This window comes from Eublepharis macularius, chromosome 17 (assembly GCF_028583425.1).
Source record: "Eublepharis macularius isolate TG4126 chromosome 17, MPM_Emac_v1.0, whole genome shotgun sequence".
In the NCBI taxonomy this organism is placed as follows: Eukaryota; Metazoa; Chordata; class Lepidosauria; order Squamata; family Eublepharidae; genus Eublepharis; species Eublepharis macularius.
The window spans coordinates 32,408,040-32,423,446 of record NC_072806.1 but is presented as its reverse complement, the minus strand read 5'-3'; the positions used below and the strand labels follow the sequence as shown (position 1 = coordinate 32,423,446).

Below are 15,407 nucleotides of genomic sequence, written 5' to 3'. Positions count from 1 at the left end.
TGGTCAGCCATAAAAGTTTGTACATTTGGTCACAGGGATCTTTCTCACCGGCAGTAATCACCGGATTACCGGAGCTCAAAGCACTCAGAACTGCAAAATGCCCCCGACTGGGGATTCCACAGAAACGCGCACCCTGGACCTCCCTCCCATGTTTCAACACCCGCCCTCTCTCAGTATAAAGAACAGGTTTGCATTTCTAGTAACAGCAATGGGTAGGACCAGAAGTTTGGATTTGCAAGACGATCATCCCAACAGTCTCGTACACTTGGAAACCAGGAAACAAAACAGCCGAGCTGCGATATCCTCAAATCCTCTCAAGACGGTTAGTACAAACAAAAAAAATCCCGAACTGACCGACCTCAGGAAGAGCCCCAAGCTACGGACGAGCCTAGCAGGGAAATTTGGGGCTATACATGGAGTGCTCTGCTGGCTTAATTTTGAAGCAGCAGTTTTGACATGCAGAGAGAATATAGCCATGAGGTATATTTTGACAGTCCACAAATTTCAAGTCATGGTCGACCAAGATTTAAACTAAAAACCGAAAGGGGAACACGGGCCCCTGCACACCACCATCTCGCCTTCTCTCCTACCCATAGGATGGGGCCCTTGGATAAAAATGTTCCCCCCCACACACACATGCCCCAAGCCCACCTTAAGTTTGTGCCGAGACTTCAGTCATGAAATGGTTACGGGCACTGGGTTTGTTCCTTTAAAAAAAAAGGAAAAATAAAAACAATACACCAAAGCTAGAACAGGAAAATAAAGGAAGAGGAAGGGAATCAGAAGTTCAACTCACAAACAGATACAAAGCAAAGAGACAGAAGTTTCGAGGCCAGCCACCAATAAGGATGGAGACAGGGTGCAAGGGTGCTTCTTGAGGCAGCCGCCAAGCCGTCCCAAATGCATGGAACCAAGCGTTTTTTTCACACAGTCTCTCTTCTCAGTCTTGGAGATAAATGTTCGGTTGGATGGCATTCTCTCTCGAGTTACGGGCATGCTTCTTCTCTTGGTTCAATCCCAGCCGTTATCCTTGATCATGTGAGCTAATTCAATGATGTATTTGCCTTCTTTATACTTTTGACTGCTTTCAAATGCATGTTCCTAAAAAAATACATATACAAAAAATTAAGATGGCAGGATTCAGAAAGCAATGAAGGACTGTGGAACTCACTACCACAGGATGTAGGTGTGGTTGCTGGTTTAGGGGGCTTACCTAGGCCAATGAATGGAGGATGGGTCCACCAGTGGCTATATAAAACCTCCTTGTTCAGGGGCAGTGTACCACTGAATATCAGTCATTCAAAGGAAACAAAAGAAGGTACCAGCCACAGTTGAGGTCTCCATGGAAACATGGCCATCTTTCCTTAACTAGACATGTGTAGGGACCAGTTCCAATTGCTTACTGGGGAAGGAAACGGTCTTCTGTACATGCCTAGAGATATTTTTATATAAAATTTCCTATCTTTCTTTTAATTTTTAAAAACTGTATTAGATTTTGGTAGAAATAATTCAACTTTAAAAGACAGCCTCATAATCAGCAATGCAACATATAACAAATAATGCAATGTATATTATGGTTGTTGTGGGTTTTCCGGGCTGTATTGCCGTGGTCTTGGCATTGTAGTTCCTGACGTTTCGCCAGCAGCTGTGGCTGGCATCTTCAGAGGTGTAGCACCAAAAGACAGAGATCTCTGTAGCACCAAAAGACAGAGATCTCTGTCTTTTGGTGCTACACCTCTGAAGATGTCTTTTGGTGCTACACCTCTGAAGATGCCAGCCACAGCTGCTGGAGAAACGTCAGGAACTACAATGCCAAGACCACGGCAATACAGCCCGGAAAACCCACAACAACCATCGTTCTCCGGCCGTGAAAGCCTTCGACAATACATCAATGTATATTAGTTCAGAAAGCGGAAGGGCCAGCCCTCAGAATTCCATTCCTCTCAACATCTAAAAAGAATCAGGATCAACTATGAACGCAAACACACTTACACATTGAAGCCAAAATAAATATACTTCTCTGTATAAATCTGAACTCTGTGATTTTTAGTTTTGTGGCGCTACTGCACGCTCAGAGTTTTATTGTATGTATTATACTGTTTGTGATGGGCTGTTCTCTTAAAACATTTTTATTACACTGTTGGTTGTTTGCATTAAACTACTCTTACTGTGTCCTTTTTAATTTGTGTGATCCGTCCTGAGTCTTGATGAGACAGGTAGAATATACATGAAGGAAGGAAGGGAGTAAGTAAAAGTCGAAAAGAGCAAGAGTTCAGTAGTATCTATAAGACTAACGAAATTTGTGGTAGGGTAGGAGCTTTCATGAGTCACACAGCTCACTTCTTCATGATAAATAAGTAAGTAAAAAATATCCATTCAAAGAAGGACAGATTGATTGACTATGGTATTTGCTCCATAAGGATCAGCTTTCTGGGAAAACAATGTTACCAAGTATGGGATACGCTGGGATTCAGAGCCAAGCTACAAGTGACGCCTGACACAGGTTGGACACTTGTCAGCTTCCCTCAAGTTTTGATGGGAAATGTAGGCGTCCTGGTCTTGCAGCTGTAATGGAGAGCCAAGCTGCAAAACCAGGACGCCTACATTTCCCATCAAAACCTGAGGGAAGCTGACAAGTGTCCAACCGGTGTAAGGCGTCACTTGTAGCTTGGCTCTGAATTACAAAAAACCTCTGCTCAAGTCTCCAGTCGTCCAAGTTGCTATTTCTCAAAGAGGACAACAGAGATGAGTGTAACAGAATAGAGTGGAGACTGAAAACCGCTGTAGAAAACAATACTAGAAATCAGTTTTTTGCAGAACTGAAATACACTTAGGCCGCAAGTCCTTTTTGAAAAAGCTCTGCATCGCAAAGGAAAAGAAACTTTGTTCTGAACTGACTGCGTTTCAGAAACATAATCTTGTTGTTTAAAGGACTGAGGCTGTAGTGTGAACTTCCACTTCTGCAACAGGATCAAGTTCGTGGATTTATTATAAGAGTGCTCAAGCGAGCTCTCCGTTACCCAATCTGCCAGCTAAGCCCCTGCTGAAGCCGAAAGGAACCCTGAGAAATCCATCCCCATAAACTCAAAGAACACTTCAGCATCTTGCCAGAATTTAGGTATATATTAGCCAAGAGTTCGTAGTTTTACTTTGACTGCCTACTCTGAACTCCTTTAATAACCTTTTCCGCTTTGCATGACATCCTTTGTCCCATCAATTAGAAACGGTTACAAATATAAATTAAATGGGCAGCCAGCAGTTTCTTGTCCAGACCCTTAGAGATGCCTGTTTGTTTTATGTCAATAATTAGAAAGCAAAGAAATAATTGCCAGATGGGGTGGGGGGGGAAGTCACCTTTTGAATTGATTAAAAGGATTTAATTAATTAATCTACCTAACCAATTGACTAAATGCTGCCGCACTAAGCCGGTGCTTTTCTGCAGGACAGGCAGGCTCATTTAGGATAATGGGCATTGTCAGAATGGAAAAAGCACCAATAGGTTCCCATTTAAAGCGGAGATTCCCAGTGTAAGCAGACAAAGTACTGGATTGGGACCAGGGTTCAAAATCTCCCACAAATTTGGCCATTTTGTCTCTCAGCCTAGCCTACTTCACAGGATTGAGGCACAGATGGAAAAGCCACAGATTCTGCTTGGAGAAAAACAGTAAAGAGTCCAGTAGCACCTTTAAGACTAACCAATTTTATTGCAGCATAAGCTTTTGAGAACCACAGCTCTCTTCGTCAGATGCAATCGTCAGCTTTTGAGAGCCACAGCTCTCTTCGTCAGATGCATTGTCAGCTTTGGAGAACCACATGCATCTGACAAAGAGAGCTGTGGTTCTCAAAAGCTGATGATGCATCTGATTCTGCTTGGAGAAAAACAGTAAAGAGTCCAGTAGCACCTTTAAGACTAACCAACTTTATTGCAGCATAAGCTTTTGAGAACCACAGCTCTCTTCGTCAGATGCAATCGTCGGCTTTTGAGAGCCACAGCTCTCTTCGTCAGATGCATTGTCAGCTTTGGAGAACCACATGCATCTGACAAAGAGAGCTGTGGTTCTCAAAAGCTGATGATGCATCTGACGAAGAGAGCTGTGGTTCTCGAAAGTCTTAAAGGTGCTCCTGGACTCTTTACTATTTTGCTATTACACACTAACATGGCTAACTCCTCTGGATCTAGGCTTGGAAGAAGGCACACATACAAATGATGAAGGCGCCTTAACAAGAATTTAGATCCTTGGTCCATCCAGGGCATGACTGGCAGTGGCTCTCCATTGCCTTAAGCAGTAAAAGGCTGTTGCAAGCACGAAGGAGCTTTTACCTAGTGATACCAGAGATTCCACCCTGACCTGGATAGCCCAGGCATGCCCAATCTCATCGGCTCTCAGAAGCTAAGCAGGGTCAGCCTTGGTTAGTAACTGGATGGGAGACCTCCACTGAAGATGAGAGTTGCAGAGGGAGGCAATGGCAAACCACCTCTGCTAGTCTCTTGCCATAACCCCCCCACCACCAGGGGTCACTATAAGTCAGCTGTGACTTGAGGGCACTCTCCACCACCACCAGGGATTCAATCTTTTGACGTGCAAAGCATATGCTTCGTCATTTAGCCACACCCTCTCCTCCATTTTTGCTTCCTTCACCACTACTGATCTCCCTGCACGTTCATGGGGTGTCTGGGCGCATTGAAAAGCATGGTCCCTGTATGCACGGGGTGGGGTGGGGGCAGAGTTCTAGGCCAAGTGGCCCGGCTAGTGACCACACTGTAAATTTAGCATGTACTTCAAAAACACTCAAGAATCCTCCGCAGTGAGCAACTATAACACAATAGAAGCACAAGCGTACCTCAGCAGACAAGGTGACAAAGCAAATGCTTCCTGAAGGTATTTAAAAAACCCGAAAGCCGTGACTCTAATTTTTGACACTTTTTTTTTTTTTGCAAAGTAAATGGGCAGCTGTTGCTCACTTCTTATTGGGAACCCAGAAATTTATCTGACATTTTTATTCCTTGCTCCTCTAAAGATTGCAGGGCGATGCTCATGCTTCTCCCATTTCATTTCCACAACAATCCTACGAGGTAGGCTTGGGGGAGGGGCTAGTCAGCTGGCCTATGATCATCCAGTGAGCTTCATGGCCTAACAGGGATTTGAACTCACATCTTCCCTTTTGTTTATGGAGGTCTCACTATTATTTCTTTTTTAAAAAAGCACTTTGAAAACATTTACGTATCACTCAAGCGTGCTGCTCTTTGGCCAGCTCAAGAACAGTTTTCCATCACTCAAAAGAGTGAAAAAAGAGATCCGGCCCCAGCCCCTTCCCAGTCTGCCTGGCGGAGGGGCAGAGCAAGAAAAATGTGGATACTCACGTATTTCCAGCCCAGCGTGGTTTTGCAGTTTTCACAGTAAATGTCAGCAACCGCGTGTAGACCCGTTAGCAGAACCCGTTCCTCCGCAGGGCCACAACCCACATTAACTCTGCAAATTGGTGGGGAAGTGGGGGAGGGGGAGAAGAGAAGAGAAAATTTAGTTCCCCAAAGTGTTATTGCAGATTTGGAAAAAGAGCACAGGCAAAATAATCAAGCAACTTCCCTATGAGGACAAGACTAAAGAGCTTGGGGCTTTGTAGGTGGGGGAAAAAGGTCAAGTGTGTGTATTTGTGCAAGAGAGAAACACGAGAGCTTTATAAAATGATTCATGGCACGGTGAAATGGGAGATCCTTCCCCCTCCTCTCCCATAATACTTTGGATGTGGGGGGCACATTATCATGTAGATGGGAAGTTAACTCCGGGTAGGCTAAAGGAAGTTCTTCTTCACACAAGACAAATATTACCCAGTAAAACTAACTGCTACAAGATGTGTTGATGGACTCAAGCTCTAAAAGGGAATTCTTGGAGGAATCGTCCACTGAGGAATGCTATGAGCCAAAATGGCTACGTAAAACCTCCAGGCAGTGGACCTTTAAATTTAAGGAATGACTTTGGCCTTTACATCCCCTGCTTACAGATCTTCCGGGGGTATCTCTGGGTCTCTCTACACGAGGCACTAGGGGACATATTTGTCAAGTGTTGAGAGATGCAATGTTAGCCGGGAAGTGTAGTTTTGAAAGACGCAGCCGGCGGAGATCGCTCTGGAGGGGATGGATTCTCTCACAGCCCTCCGCCGCGTCTGGCGTGCCAGACTGTCTCCCCTTCCAGAGCTTTTACCCTGCTGCCCTCGCTGATTAAAACTTTGAATTAACCGAGCCTCGCCAGGCAAGGCTCCAGAAGGGGAGATGCCAGAGGTGGTGGAGGGCTGTGAGAGAATCCGTCCCTTCTGGAGCAATCTCGGACTGCTCTGTCTTTTAAAACTATGCTTCCCAGCTAATACTACATCTCCCAACATGTGAAGAATACATGTAAGATGTCTTGTGAAGAGAGATTCTATATCATCGCTGTGGGACTAAAGACTTTTTATCTGATCCAGCAGGGATCTCTTGCTCGCAGCTCTCACCCCTATGGCAATTTCAATGCTGCACCTGTCAGAGACTATTCTTGAATTTTATCATACACTCCAAGTTCGTCTGATGGAATCGGTCATGTGCCACTGATGGGAGAGCTAGCATGGTGGGGGAGGTGGAACACTAGAGTTAGAGCACATCTTCACATTACAAGCGCTACATGAAACACTGTGTTTAAGCAGCTAACACATAACATGTGGATGTCACATGAGTGTACATGCATCTTTAAATACCAGCATCTCTAAGAATCAGGATACGTTGGAAAATACATGTGCCACAGAAGCTGTTATATATTCAAATGTTGTTAAATCAGTTCTATCATTAGAGATACTGTGATTATCATAAGATGTTGCAGACTCCCTGCTCTATAGTTTTAAAAAATGCTGTGTATTGTTATACTTTTTGTGTATCGTTGTGATAGTTATAATAAAAAATTTATTTAAAAAAAAAGAAAAAGAAAAAGAAAATACATGTGGCAAGTTTTTGGCTTTCTAAGCCTAGTTACTTTGATGACCCACAGATATTGACAGTGAATCTTGAGCAATTTGATCTCTGTGGTTGTATCAGAAAATCTGGAAGCCATGCTCCGGTATTCGGTATGGGGTTAGGTACAGTGCAGCGTTTTATTTTTATGTATTCAGTTGGCCTGTTTCTCTCCAGGGTGTTTCCCAGAGTTCACACACATGGAAAAAGTAGGACAGAAGTATCTGAGCTCTCTCTTTAAAAAAAAATCAAGTTTCTCGTCCGTAAGATTGCAAGTAGAAATAATTATTACTGACAATTGAAAGTATGTGGGTAACATTTGGTGAAGTAAGAGAACTATTCAAGATTTCCAGTGCATTCGGGGTGGGTGGGGGTGGAGGCCACGTTTCACTATCCTGCCCTAGCTTGCATGCCCCTCTCTCTAACATGCAGAAGTTAAGACTGTAAAATGAGTTTTTCTTTGCCCATTTTATCCAGGTTGCAGAGATTGTTTTTTCACATCAAGTAACCATAGCCCAGAATTCCACTGAATTGGAAGGGAAGGGGGAAAGGCAGGCAAATACACAAGTCCATATCCTTGGAATGGAAAAGCTACAGTGATGTTTTATAAAAAAAAAAACTCACACTGAATTGAAGAGGTACGCCCGCCCTTGGCTTCCTTGGAAAGACTGCAAGGCAAGCAAAAATAAAAATAAAAAAATCAATAAGGCTGGTACTGCAGGAAACCATCTGGCCCCAAAAGACTCAATATTGCCCCCAGAAATTGCTGGCCATGACCTTTGTGCCAGCAGCAGGCTTAGCTGCATGCACCGGGCGTCCCGATAGCCCAAAAGCAGCGGGGCCAGACACCCGAAGAATTCTCTCCTGCCTTGGCTTGCTTGCTGCATGAAAAGTGAGACTGGCACCGCTGTTGGGTGGGTGGCGGGCCTTTGCCAGCCTGGTGTGGGGATGCCCCACTGTGTTATCCTTTAGAGCTACCCCTAGGAAATCATTTTGGAAACCACGGCCATGTACAGGGGCCACAGTTGGCAGACCAGAGAACGCACCAAAGAGAGCAGGAGAATGGGCGGGGGGGGGGGGGGCGGGGAGACCTGGACAGGGCGTGAAAGGGAAACAGAGAAAGAGGGCTACGTTTCTTTGTTTGGAAGAGGAGAGAGGCGCTTCAGTCGCACTGGACAGTTGTGCTGGAAGAAAAATTAGCCAGCCGCTTTTTTACAAGCCTTGGATCACACCTTACCCAGAGAACACGCACAATCCAGACTGCCTGTCCCTTTTACACAACACTTGCCTAAAAAAGAAACAAATTATTTCTGATCTACATAACTATGTTATACAATCCCTTCCCCCCCACCCCTTTCTGTATCCCCTCTATACTATCATTTTGTTCTCTAAAATAAAAAAATATCTATCTAAAAGAAAGAAACTCTGGGATCTCTCTCAAAAAGTCAAGACACTGCCTATTTCCTGCAAACCAGCCAGATACCTTTTGAGAACTTGCCAGCCAGCCAGAGGACCAAGCCTGTGAAGCAGCGACAGCATCCCCCCCTTCCAACAAAACCCCCTCTCTGTTTAAAAGGCCAGCATGTCTGATCTGTAAAACCCATTCTGCAAGACTCAGAGCCAAGCTACAAGTGATGAATGACACTGGAACAGCAAGTGAACAGACTCACGCGTATTCCTCCCTGTTCATTTGCACTCCACTTGGCCCTATGTTGCAGAAGGGAAGAAGGACACAGCCCTCCCTCTCCTCTCTGATGCTTTTTAAAGAGCATTTGGTTTGCGTTAAAGTTCTGGTGAAGAAAATGTCCATGCCACGCACAGGATTCTGTAAGGCTCACGCAGTCTTTGCAAAACAATGTTAAAAAATGGAGCAGAGTAAATCAGATGATGGGTAACAGCAGCTCCCTAGCCTAACAATTCTGTCCCACCCCCAGCCTTCCTCAAAGCAGACCGAGGAAAAGAGGATTGGTTCTGAATTTTCCCATCCAAAAGGCTAAGAATATTTCTGCACTACTAATGGAAAGGAATGTACCAAAGCACATCCAAAAGAAAAAATTGCTTTGACTTTTAGACTAAAAGAGACCCACATTATAAATCCAGGTTTGCAATAAATCCACAGAAGTTCTTAGTCCACGGGAAACATAATGCATTGGGCCCATACCTGCCTATATTCACCAATAGTGGTATCCAATCTTTCTAGACATTTGAACTCCAATTGTAGGGCTTGCAGCTGTGGGTTGGGTAATTCCTGGAGATTTGGTAATGGATCTTCGGGAGGGTGGTGTCTGGGGTGGGGAAGGACGTCAATGGGGCAGAATGCTATACAGCCTTCTATCCAAAGCAGTCATTTTCTCTGAGGGAACTGATCTTTGTAGTTTGGGCATCAGTAGTTTGGCGATCAGTTATAGTTTGGTGTAGTGGTTAAGAGCGCAGGACTCTAATCTGGAGAGCCGGGTTTGATTCCCCACTCCTCCGCTTGAAGCCAGCTGGGGGACCTTGGGCTAGTCACAGCTCTCTGGAGCTCTCCCAGCCCCACCCACCTCACAGGGTGTTTTGTTGCGGGGCTAATAATGGCATACTTTGTAAACCGCTCTGAGTGGGCATTAAGTCATCCTGAAGGGCGGTATATAAATCAAATGTTGTTATTATTATTATTATTATTATTTCAGGAAAACTCCAGGCCCCACATGGAGGTGGCCAACCCTACCCAACCAGCAGCTTGGAACCCAATGAGCCGTACCCAGGGCAAGTAGCCACCAGGGATAGCATGGCTTCTTGGGCCATGCCATTCCATTTGTCCCTTGCCATCCAGCTGACTCGTCTTGTTTTGCAGGTAATTGGAACAGGACTCAGTTATCTCCAGAAAGTATCACTCCACCCTACTCCTGTCGATAAGGAGTAGGGATGCCAGGTCCTTTTATCCTCCTGGCAGGAGAAAGGGTTACCCAGCTCTCACCTGTCGAACATCCTCACGAGTGCATGCTCCTGGCATGGTGCGATGATGTCACTTCCTGCACTTGCACTCCGCCGATTTGGGCTCTAAACAGCGTGAATTGCAGGAGCACTCTCGGGGCCTGCGCAATGACATAATTCCCGGAAGTGATGTCAGCTTGCTGCACCAGGAACATGTGCGTTCAACAAGTGAGATTCGGGTAACCCCCCGCCCCACTGGAAGGGAAGGGGGCCTGGCAACCCTACTGGAGAGGGTGGAGTTTGGGGAGATGAGGGATCTCAGTGGGCTGTAATGTCATAGAGTCCACCTTCCAAAGCAGCAATGGTTCCAAGAGAAATGATCTCTGTCACCTGGAGATCAGTTGTAACTCCGGGAGATCTCCAGCCATCACCTTGAGGCTGGCAACCCTTCTCGACCACCAAGAGACCCTACTTCATCACCTTGCCAGTTCTCTCAGAAAATGCTGGTGTGGGGCACTAGCAGTAGCCCCACCACCCCCCCAAAGCAAAAAGAGGCAACTCTGTAAAAGCTTGTGATTCAGCAGGTGGGACTCTTCGCCCGCTTCTGCCCAGACCTCCCTGTCCTATGGTTGAACTCTACTGGTCTAAGAGAACTTCTCTTTCCTCTTTTTTTAAAAAAAGAAACTATATTATGGGGCATTTCATGTTTCAACAATTTATACAACAACAAAAAAACAAATTCAGAAAGATAACTTTGCAGTGCGGCGCACTGGGGCTGGAAAAGAGTATCCCACACTTGAGATTTCCGGCTTCATAATATCACCCAGAGAATCACCTCTGCATAGAGAGGATTGGTTGATCAGCATTAGCTCCTATTATATTACATTGAGGGCTCAGGGAGTTCATAGATCTTGAACCTTTTCAGAAATCACTCCCTCTAAAGAGGCTGGCTACCAACTCCCGCAAAGGACCACGGAAGGAGCAGAAGCCAGGTCACTCACAGACGTCTCAGGGGCTTTCCCCTACTTGGGAAATGCAAGTCATTCAGGAAAAAAGCAACTCTGAAATGGATTGATGAGGCCTGGAAATGTTGAGGAATGGAATGTTGAGGATGGCAGAGTTGCAGATTATAACTTTAAATCTCTCTTTAGGAAGTTTTGCCATGGAGGGCCTGACAATTTGTTTTTTAGGCTATTCTGTAAATCTGCAAACAGGCATTTTTTTTCACTGTTGTTTTCAGCCTTGGAGGATAACTTATGAATGGAGTAGAGAGTACCCTCAGGTTATGGCCCGGGGTGGGGGGTCATGGCAAGAGATGAACAGAGGTGGTTTGCCGTTGCCTGCTTCTGCAGCCCTGGTCTTCCCTGGAGGCCTCCCATCCAATTACTAACCAAGGCTGACCCTGCTTAGCTTCTGAGATCTGACCAGATCAGGCTCTCCTGGGCTATCCAGGTCAAGGCTAAATGAAATCTTGCCCCAAGTCATAGTTGACTTATGGTGACCCCTGGTGGGATTTTCATGGCAAGAGATAACAGAGGTGGTTTGCCGTTGCCTGCCTCTGCAACCCTGGTCTTCGTTGGAGGTCTCCCATCCAGCTACTAACCAAGGCCAACCCTGCTTAGCTTCTGAGAGCTGACGAGATTGGGCTTACCTGGGCTATCCAAGTCAGGGCAACTTACAAATACATGGTGTTATATTCAGAATAAATCCCAGAACAAGTGTAATAGCATCTATATAAACTTGCCACTCCCTAACCTCTGAATCTCAGATTTGGAATTCAGTGAAATCTGTTTTCCCCTTCTTTTGGCTCTGGGTAGGAAGTGTTGAAACTAAAAGTCAACTTTTGTAGAACGGGAATGATACACGTGCTTATATTGGACTGGTTTCTATGGGGTATGCCAGTGTCCTGTGTATCTATAGAGTTAACAAATTATTTTAATCAATGCATAGACTATTTACTGGCTGGAAAATACAGGGTTTTACTTTGAACCTGGACCAAATAAATAAAGAAACCTCATTATCTCCCTTAGAGAGCGAGGGCTGTGCCCTGCAGAGAATGAATATTTTAAGGGAATATTCAATTGCCAAGCAGTGCTGTGACTTAGTAGTTGATGAATTGTTTTAATTCAGCCAAAGAGGTTTTCATCTTCTTGCGGCTATTTCAAATAATGTCCCCTTGCCCAGGTAGGTCCCAATGACCAACACAGAAGGAAAGAAAATCGAGCATAAAGAAACGTGCTGCCTTCTCAGTAAATAAAAACTGCTTGCTTGGTCACTTGAAGGACTTACCATGGAAGCATTAATAGATGGCGGTTTGAGGTAGCAGAAGCATGCTTTGACAGAGATGATTTTTTAATTGGAGTCTTCCTAGCTCTTTGTCTGAACCACAATGCTATGTTCACTTAAAAAACTGCAAAGTATTAGCCAGGGTTTTTTTTCTGGGAAAAGAGGTGGTGGAACTCTCAAGAGGGAAAAGAAGAAGAAACACACGGGTTTCTTTGAAATAATATTATTTTCAAGCACTATTGCCGAGTATTTTCAAGAGGTGCCGGAACTCCGTTCCACCCCCTGAAAAAAAAACCCCTGGTATTAGCCCATACACAAGATTTGGGTGTGAATGAATTACTCAACCACTTTCTCTTTTAGCAAACGCATCCTCATTTCTTGCCTCCTGAATATTTCTCCAACATGCTCAGACCTCTTTGCTGCAGAAAGGTTAGAAACCCCTCTGGAAAAGACTTTGCACGAATCAAGAGCCTCATCTAAGCAAGAGGCAAGGAGATCATTTGGCAATTCTTTCTCTTAACACGGCAGGGTTTGCAGCCAGCTTAAAAAAAAATCTTTGATTAGCCCCGGAGAGGGACCCAATTACCATAGAAACGCTGAGCAGATTTCAGATCTGAAAGGTCAAAGCCCAAGCCCTGTTGATCCCCCTCAGGTCAGATGGAATGATTCAGATCTATTTTTAATCAGTGTTCACAGGCCCTTCTCTCTCCAGCCCACTGCTGTTTGGTCTCCATCAAATGCTCGAAGCCCCCCCTCCCCAAAAAACCTGGGTGTAAAATGCTTCTGGAATTTGCTCTCTTTCAAAAAGATGAAGGGAGGAAAGGTGTTGTTGTTTTAAGGATGGTTAAAGCAAAAGAAAGAGAAAAGGGGAAACTTTAGGGAGGAAAAAAGGCAGAGCCTCAACGTGGTCCTTGAAATGCGACTTGTAAAATTATAAATATGTGACCTCCGCTGGAGAAAGAACGTTTGGCAAGCTGCTCCATTCAACCGAAAGGTAAGAAAAATTAACAAAGGCCACCAGCCCTCGCAATGACCACGAGGGCCACAGCAATCCCAGCACCACGTAATATTTTTGTTGTCAAAATGCACTGGGCAACGTGACAGATATTAAAATGTATTTTCATTTGGAGAATGGCTTTGCCTCAGGTGCACTCGAACAATCTCCTTGACTCCTCGTATTCTGAGCATGTCCCTCTTCTTGGCTCAGTTCAGATGCCACTTTATTGAGGGAGAAGCAAAGCCAAAGCATTCTTGTGGGATGGGCCTTAATTCTCATCCTTACCTAGCTCACAGAACTAGGTTGCAAATGGGGCTGGGGAGGAAAGAAGTCGAAGATGCGGCTGCCAGGGAGGCTTGAGTCCAGGGACAGCCAGTTTGGTGTAGTGGTTAAGAGCGGCAGGACTCTAATCTGGAGAGCCAGGTTTGATTCCCCACTCCTCTGCTCGAAGCCAGCTGGGTGACCTTGGGTTAGTCACACACCTCTCTCAGAGCTCTCATTCCACCCACCTCACAGGGTGATTGTTGTGAGGATAATAATAACACACTTTGTAGACCGCTCTGAGTGGGTGTTAAGTTGTCCTGAAGGACAGTATATAATTCAAATGTTGTTGTTATTATTATTATTGAACACACTTGAATTACCTTTTGATAAACTAGTGCTCACTTTAGAGAAAGGAAGCCATTCTCTGTGTTTGGGCCTGTCAGCAAGCCATATCCCACACCCAAACAAACTGGAAATTCAGTTTAAGTTGGGTGGCATTGGGGAAGGGCTCCGTCCCCACCCCAATGCCTCCCCTTGTAGTCCGGGGGAATGCATGCCTGCACTTTTCCTTCCATAGGTTAGGAGGAGGCAGAAGAGTCCATCCACACATACACCACAATGACACACACCTTTGTTAGGCTATGGAAGGCATCCCAGGACTGAAACCTGCAGCGCAAACATCACAGCTGGGATGGGCAGCAGGCCTTTGGGAAGACAGAGGATGGATCCGAGGCCTGAGAACAGATGGGCACCTACTGCTCAGCAGATGGAACTCAGCCAAGACACTAGGGTTGCCAGGTCCCCCTATACTCTCGGCGGGAGGTGAGGGCCCTGGCCCCTACCTTTTGGGTGTCTCCTTTGTGCACATGTCACTTCCAGGAAGTGACATCATCATGCAGGCCAAGGCTGCCCTGGGAGTGTTCTTGTGCTTTAAGCGGGGGCTCAAGTCAGGCCCGATTCAGGCCAGATCAGGGTGAATTGGGCCCAGATCAGGCCTGAATCAGCCTGGAACAGGCTGCTGCGGCTCAGAGGAGCATTCCCCCACATGGCAGCAGCCTGATCAGGGCTGTTTCGGGCTCAAATTGGGCTGAATTGGACCCAAAATGGCCCAGATCAAGCCTGAATTGGCCTGGAGCGGGCTGCTGCCATGTGGGGGAGCACTCCCCTGCACCACAGCAGCCCAATCCAGGCCATTTCGGGCCCACGGGAATGTGCTGCGGTGCCCGGGAGCATGCCCGTGAGGCCCGTGCCTCCCTCACCAGCCAGGTAAGTGGGGGGTGGGGGTGGAGTGTGGGAGTGAGAAATCCCCTGCCCCCAGCAGGGGACTGGCAACTCTACTCCCCCGTGTGACAGTGGCCCGATCTGGGCCATTTCGGGCTCATGGGAGCGCGCTGCACCGCCCGGGAGCACGCCCATGAGGCCTGTGCCTCTCCCGCCAGCCAGATAAGCAGGGGCAGGGGATGGAGAATGGGAGCAGAGGATCCTCCACCCCCAGCGGGGGACTGGCAACCCTACAGGACACAGACAGCCTGCATATTTATTATTCATGTACATTCTTTATAGTCCACCTTTCTCACTGAGGCTAAAGGCGAATAATATAGTGTAAGCAGAATACAATCAAGGAGTGAACCTGTCATGGCATAACATATGGGGAAAGGTGGTCCTGCAGATATATTGGACCCAGGTCTGGAAGGGCTTTGTACGGGATCGTGCTTTAGAATTATAGAGGCACGGTCACGTACAAAGGAGATGATGGACAATCGCTTTGTACTGAGAGGTCAAAGATGACGCATCAGAACAATTGTGGTAGAAAAGAGCAAGAATCCAGTAGTACCTATAAGACTAACAAAATTTGTGGTAGGGTATAAGCTTTCGGGAGCCACAGCTCACTTCTTCAGATACCAGATACAAAATTTGTGGTAGGATATGAGCTTTCACGAGCCACAGCTCATTTCTTCAGTAATACAACAG

At 46.0% G+C, this 15,407-nt stretch overlaps 1 protein-coding gene across 1 annotated transcript in view; it reads right to left on the bottom strand.

The window, feature by feature from the left end:
* Positions 1-219: 219 nt before the first annotated feature.
* YPEL2 (yippee like 2) overlaps positions 220-15,407 on the bottom strand; it is a 104,564-nt gene continuing 89,376 nt past the window's right edge. The window contains exons 4-6 of the mRNA XM_055001862.1: positions 7,601-7,644; positions 5,363-5,471; positions 220-1,101 (exon numbers count right to left, since the gene is read on the bottom strand). Of these exons, the coding sequence (XP_054857837.1) occupies positions 1,012-1,101; positions 5,363-5,471; positions 7,601-7,644 (243 nt within the window). The 3' untranslated portion in view covers positions 220-1,011. The remainder of the gene's footprint in view (positions 1,102-5,362; positions 5,472-7,600; positions 7,645-15,407) is intronic.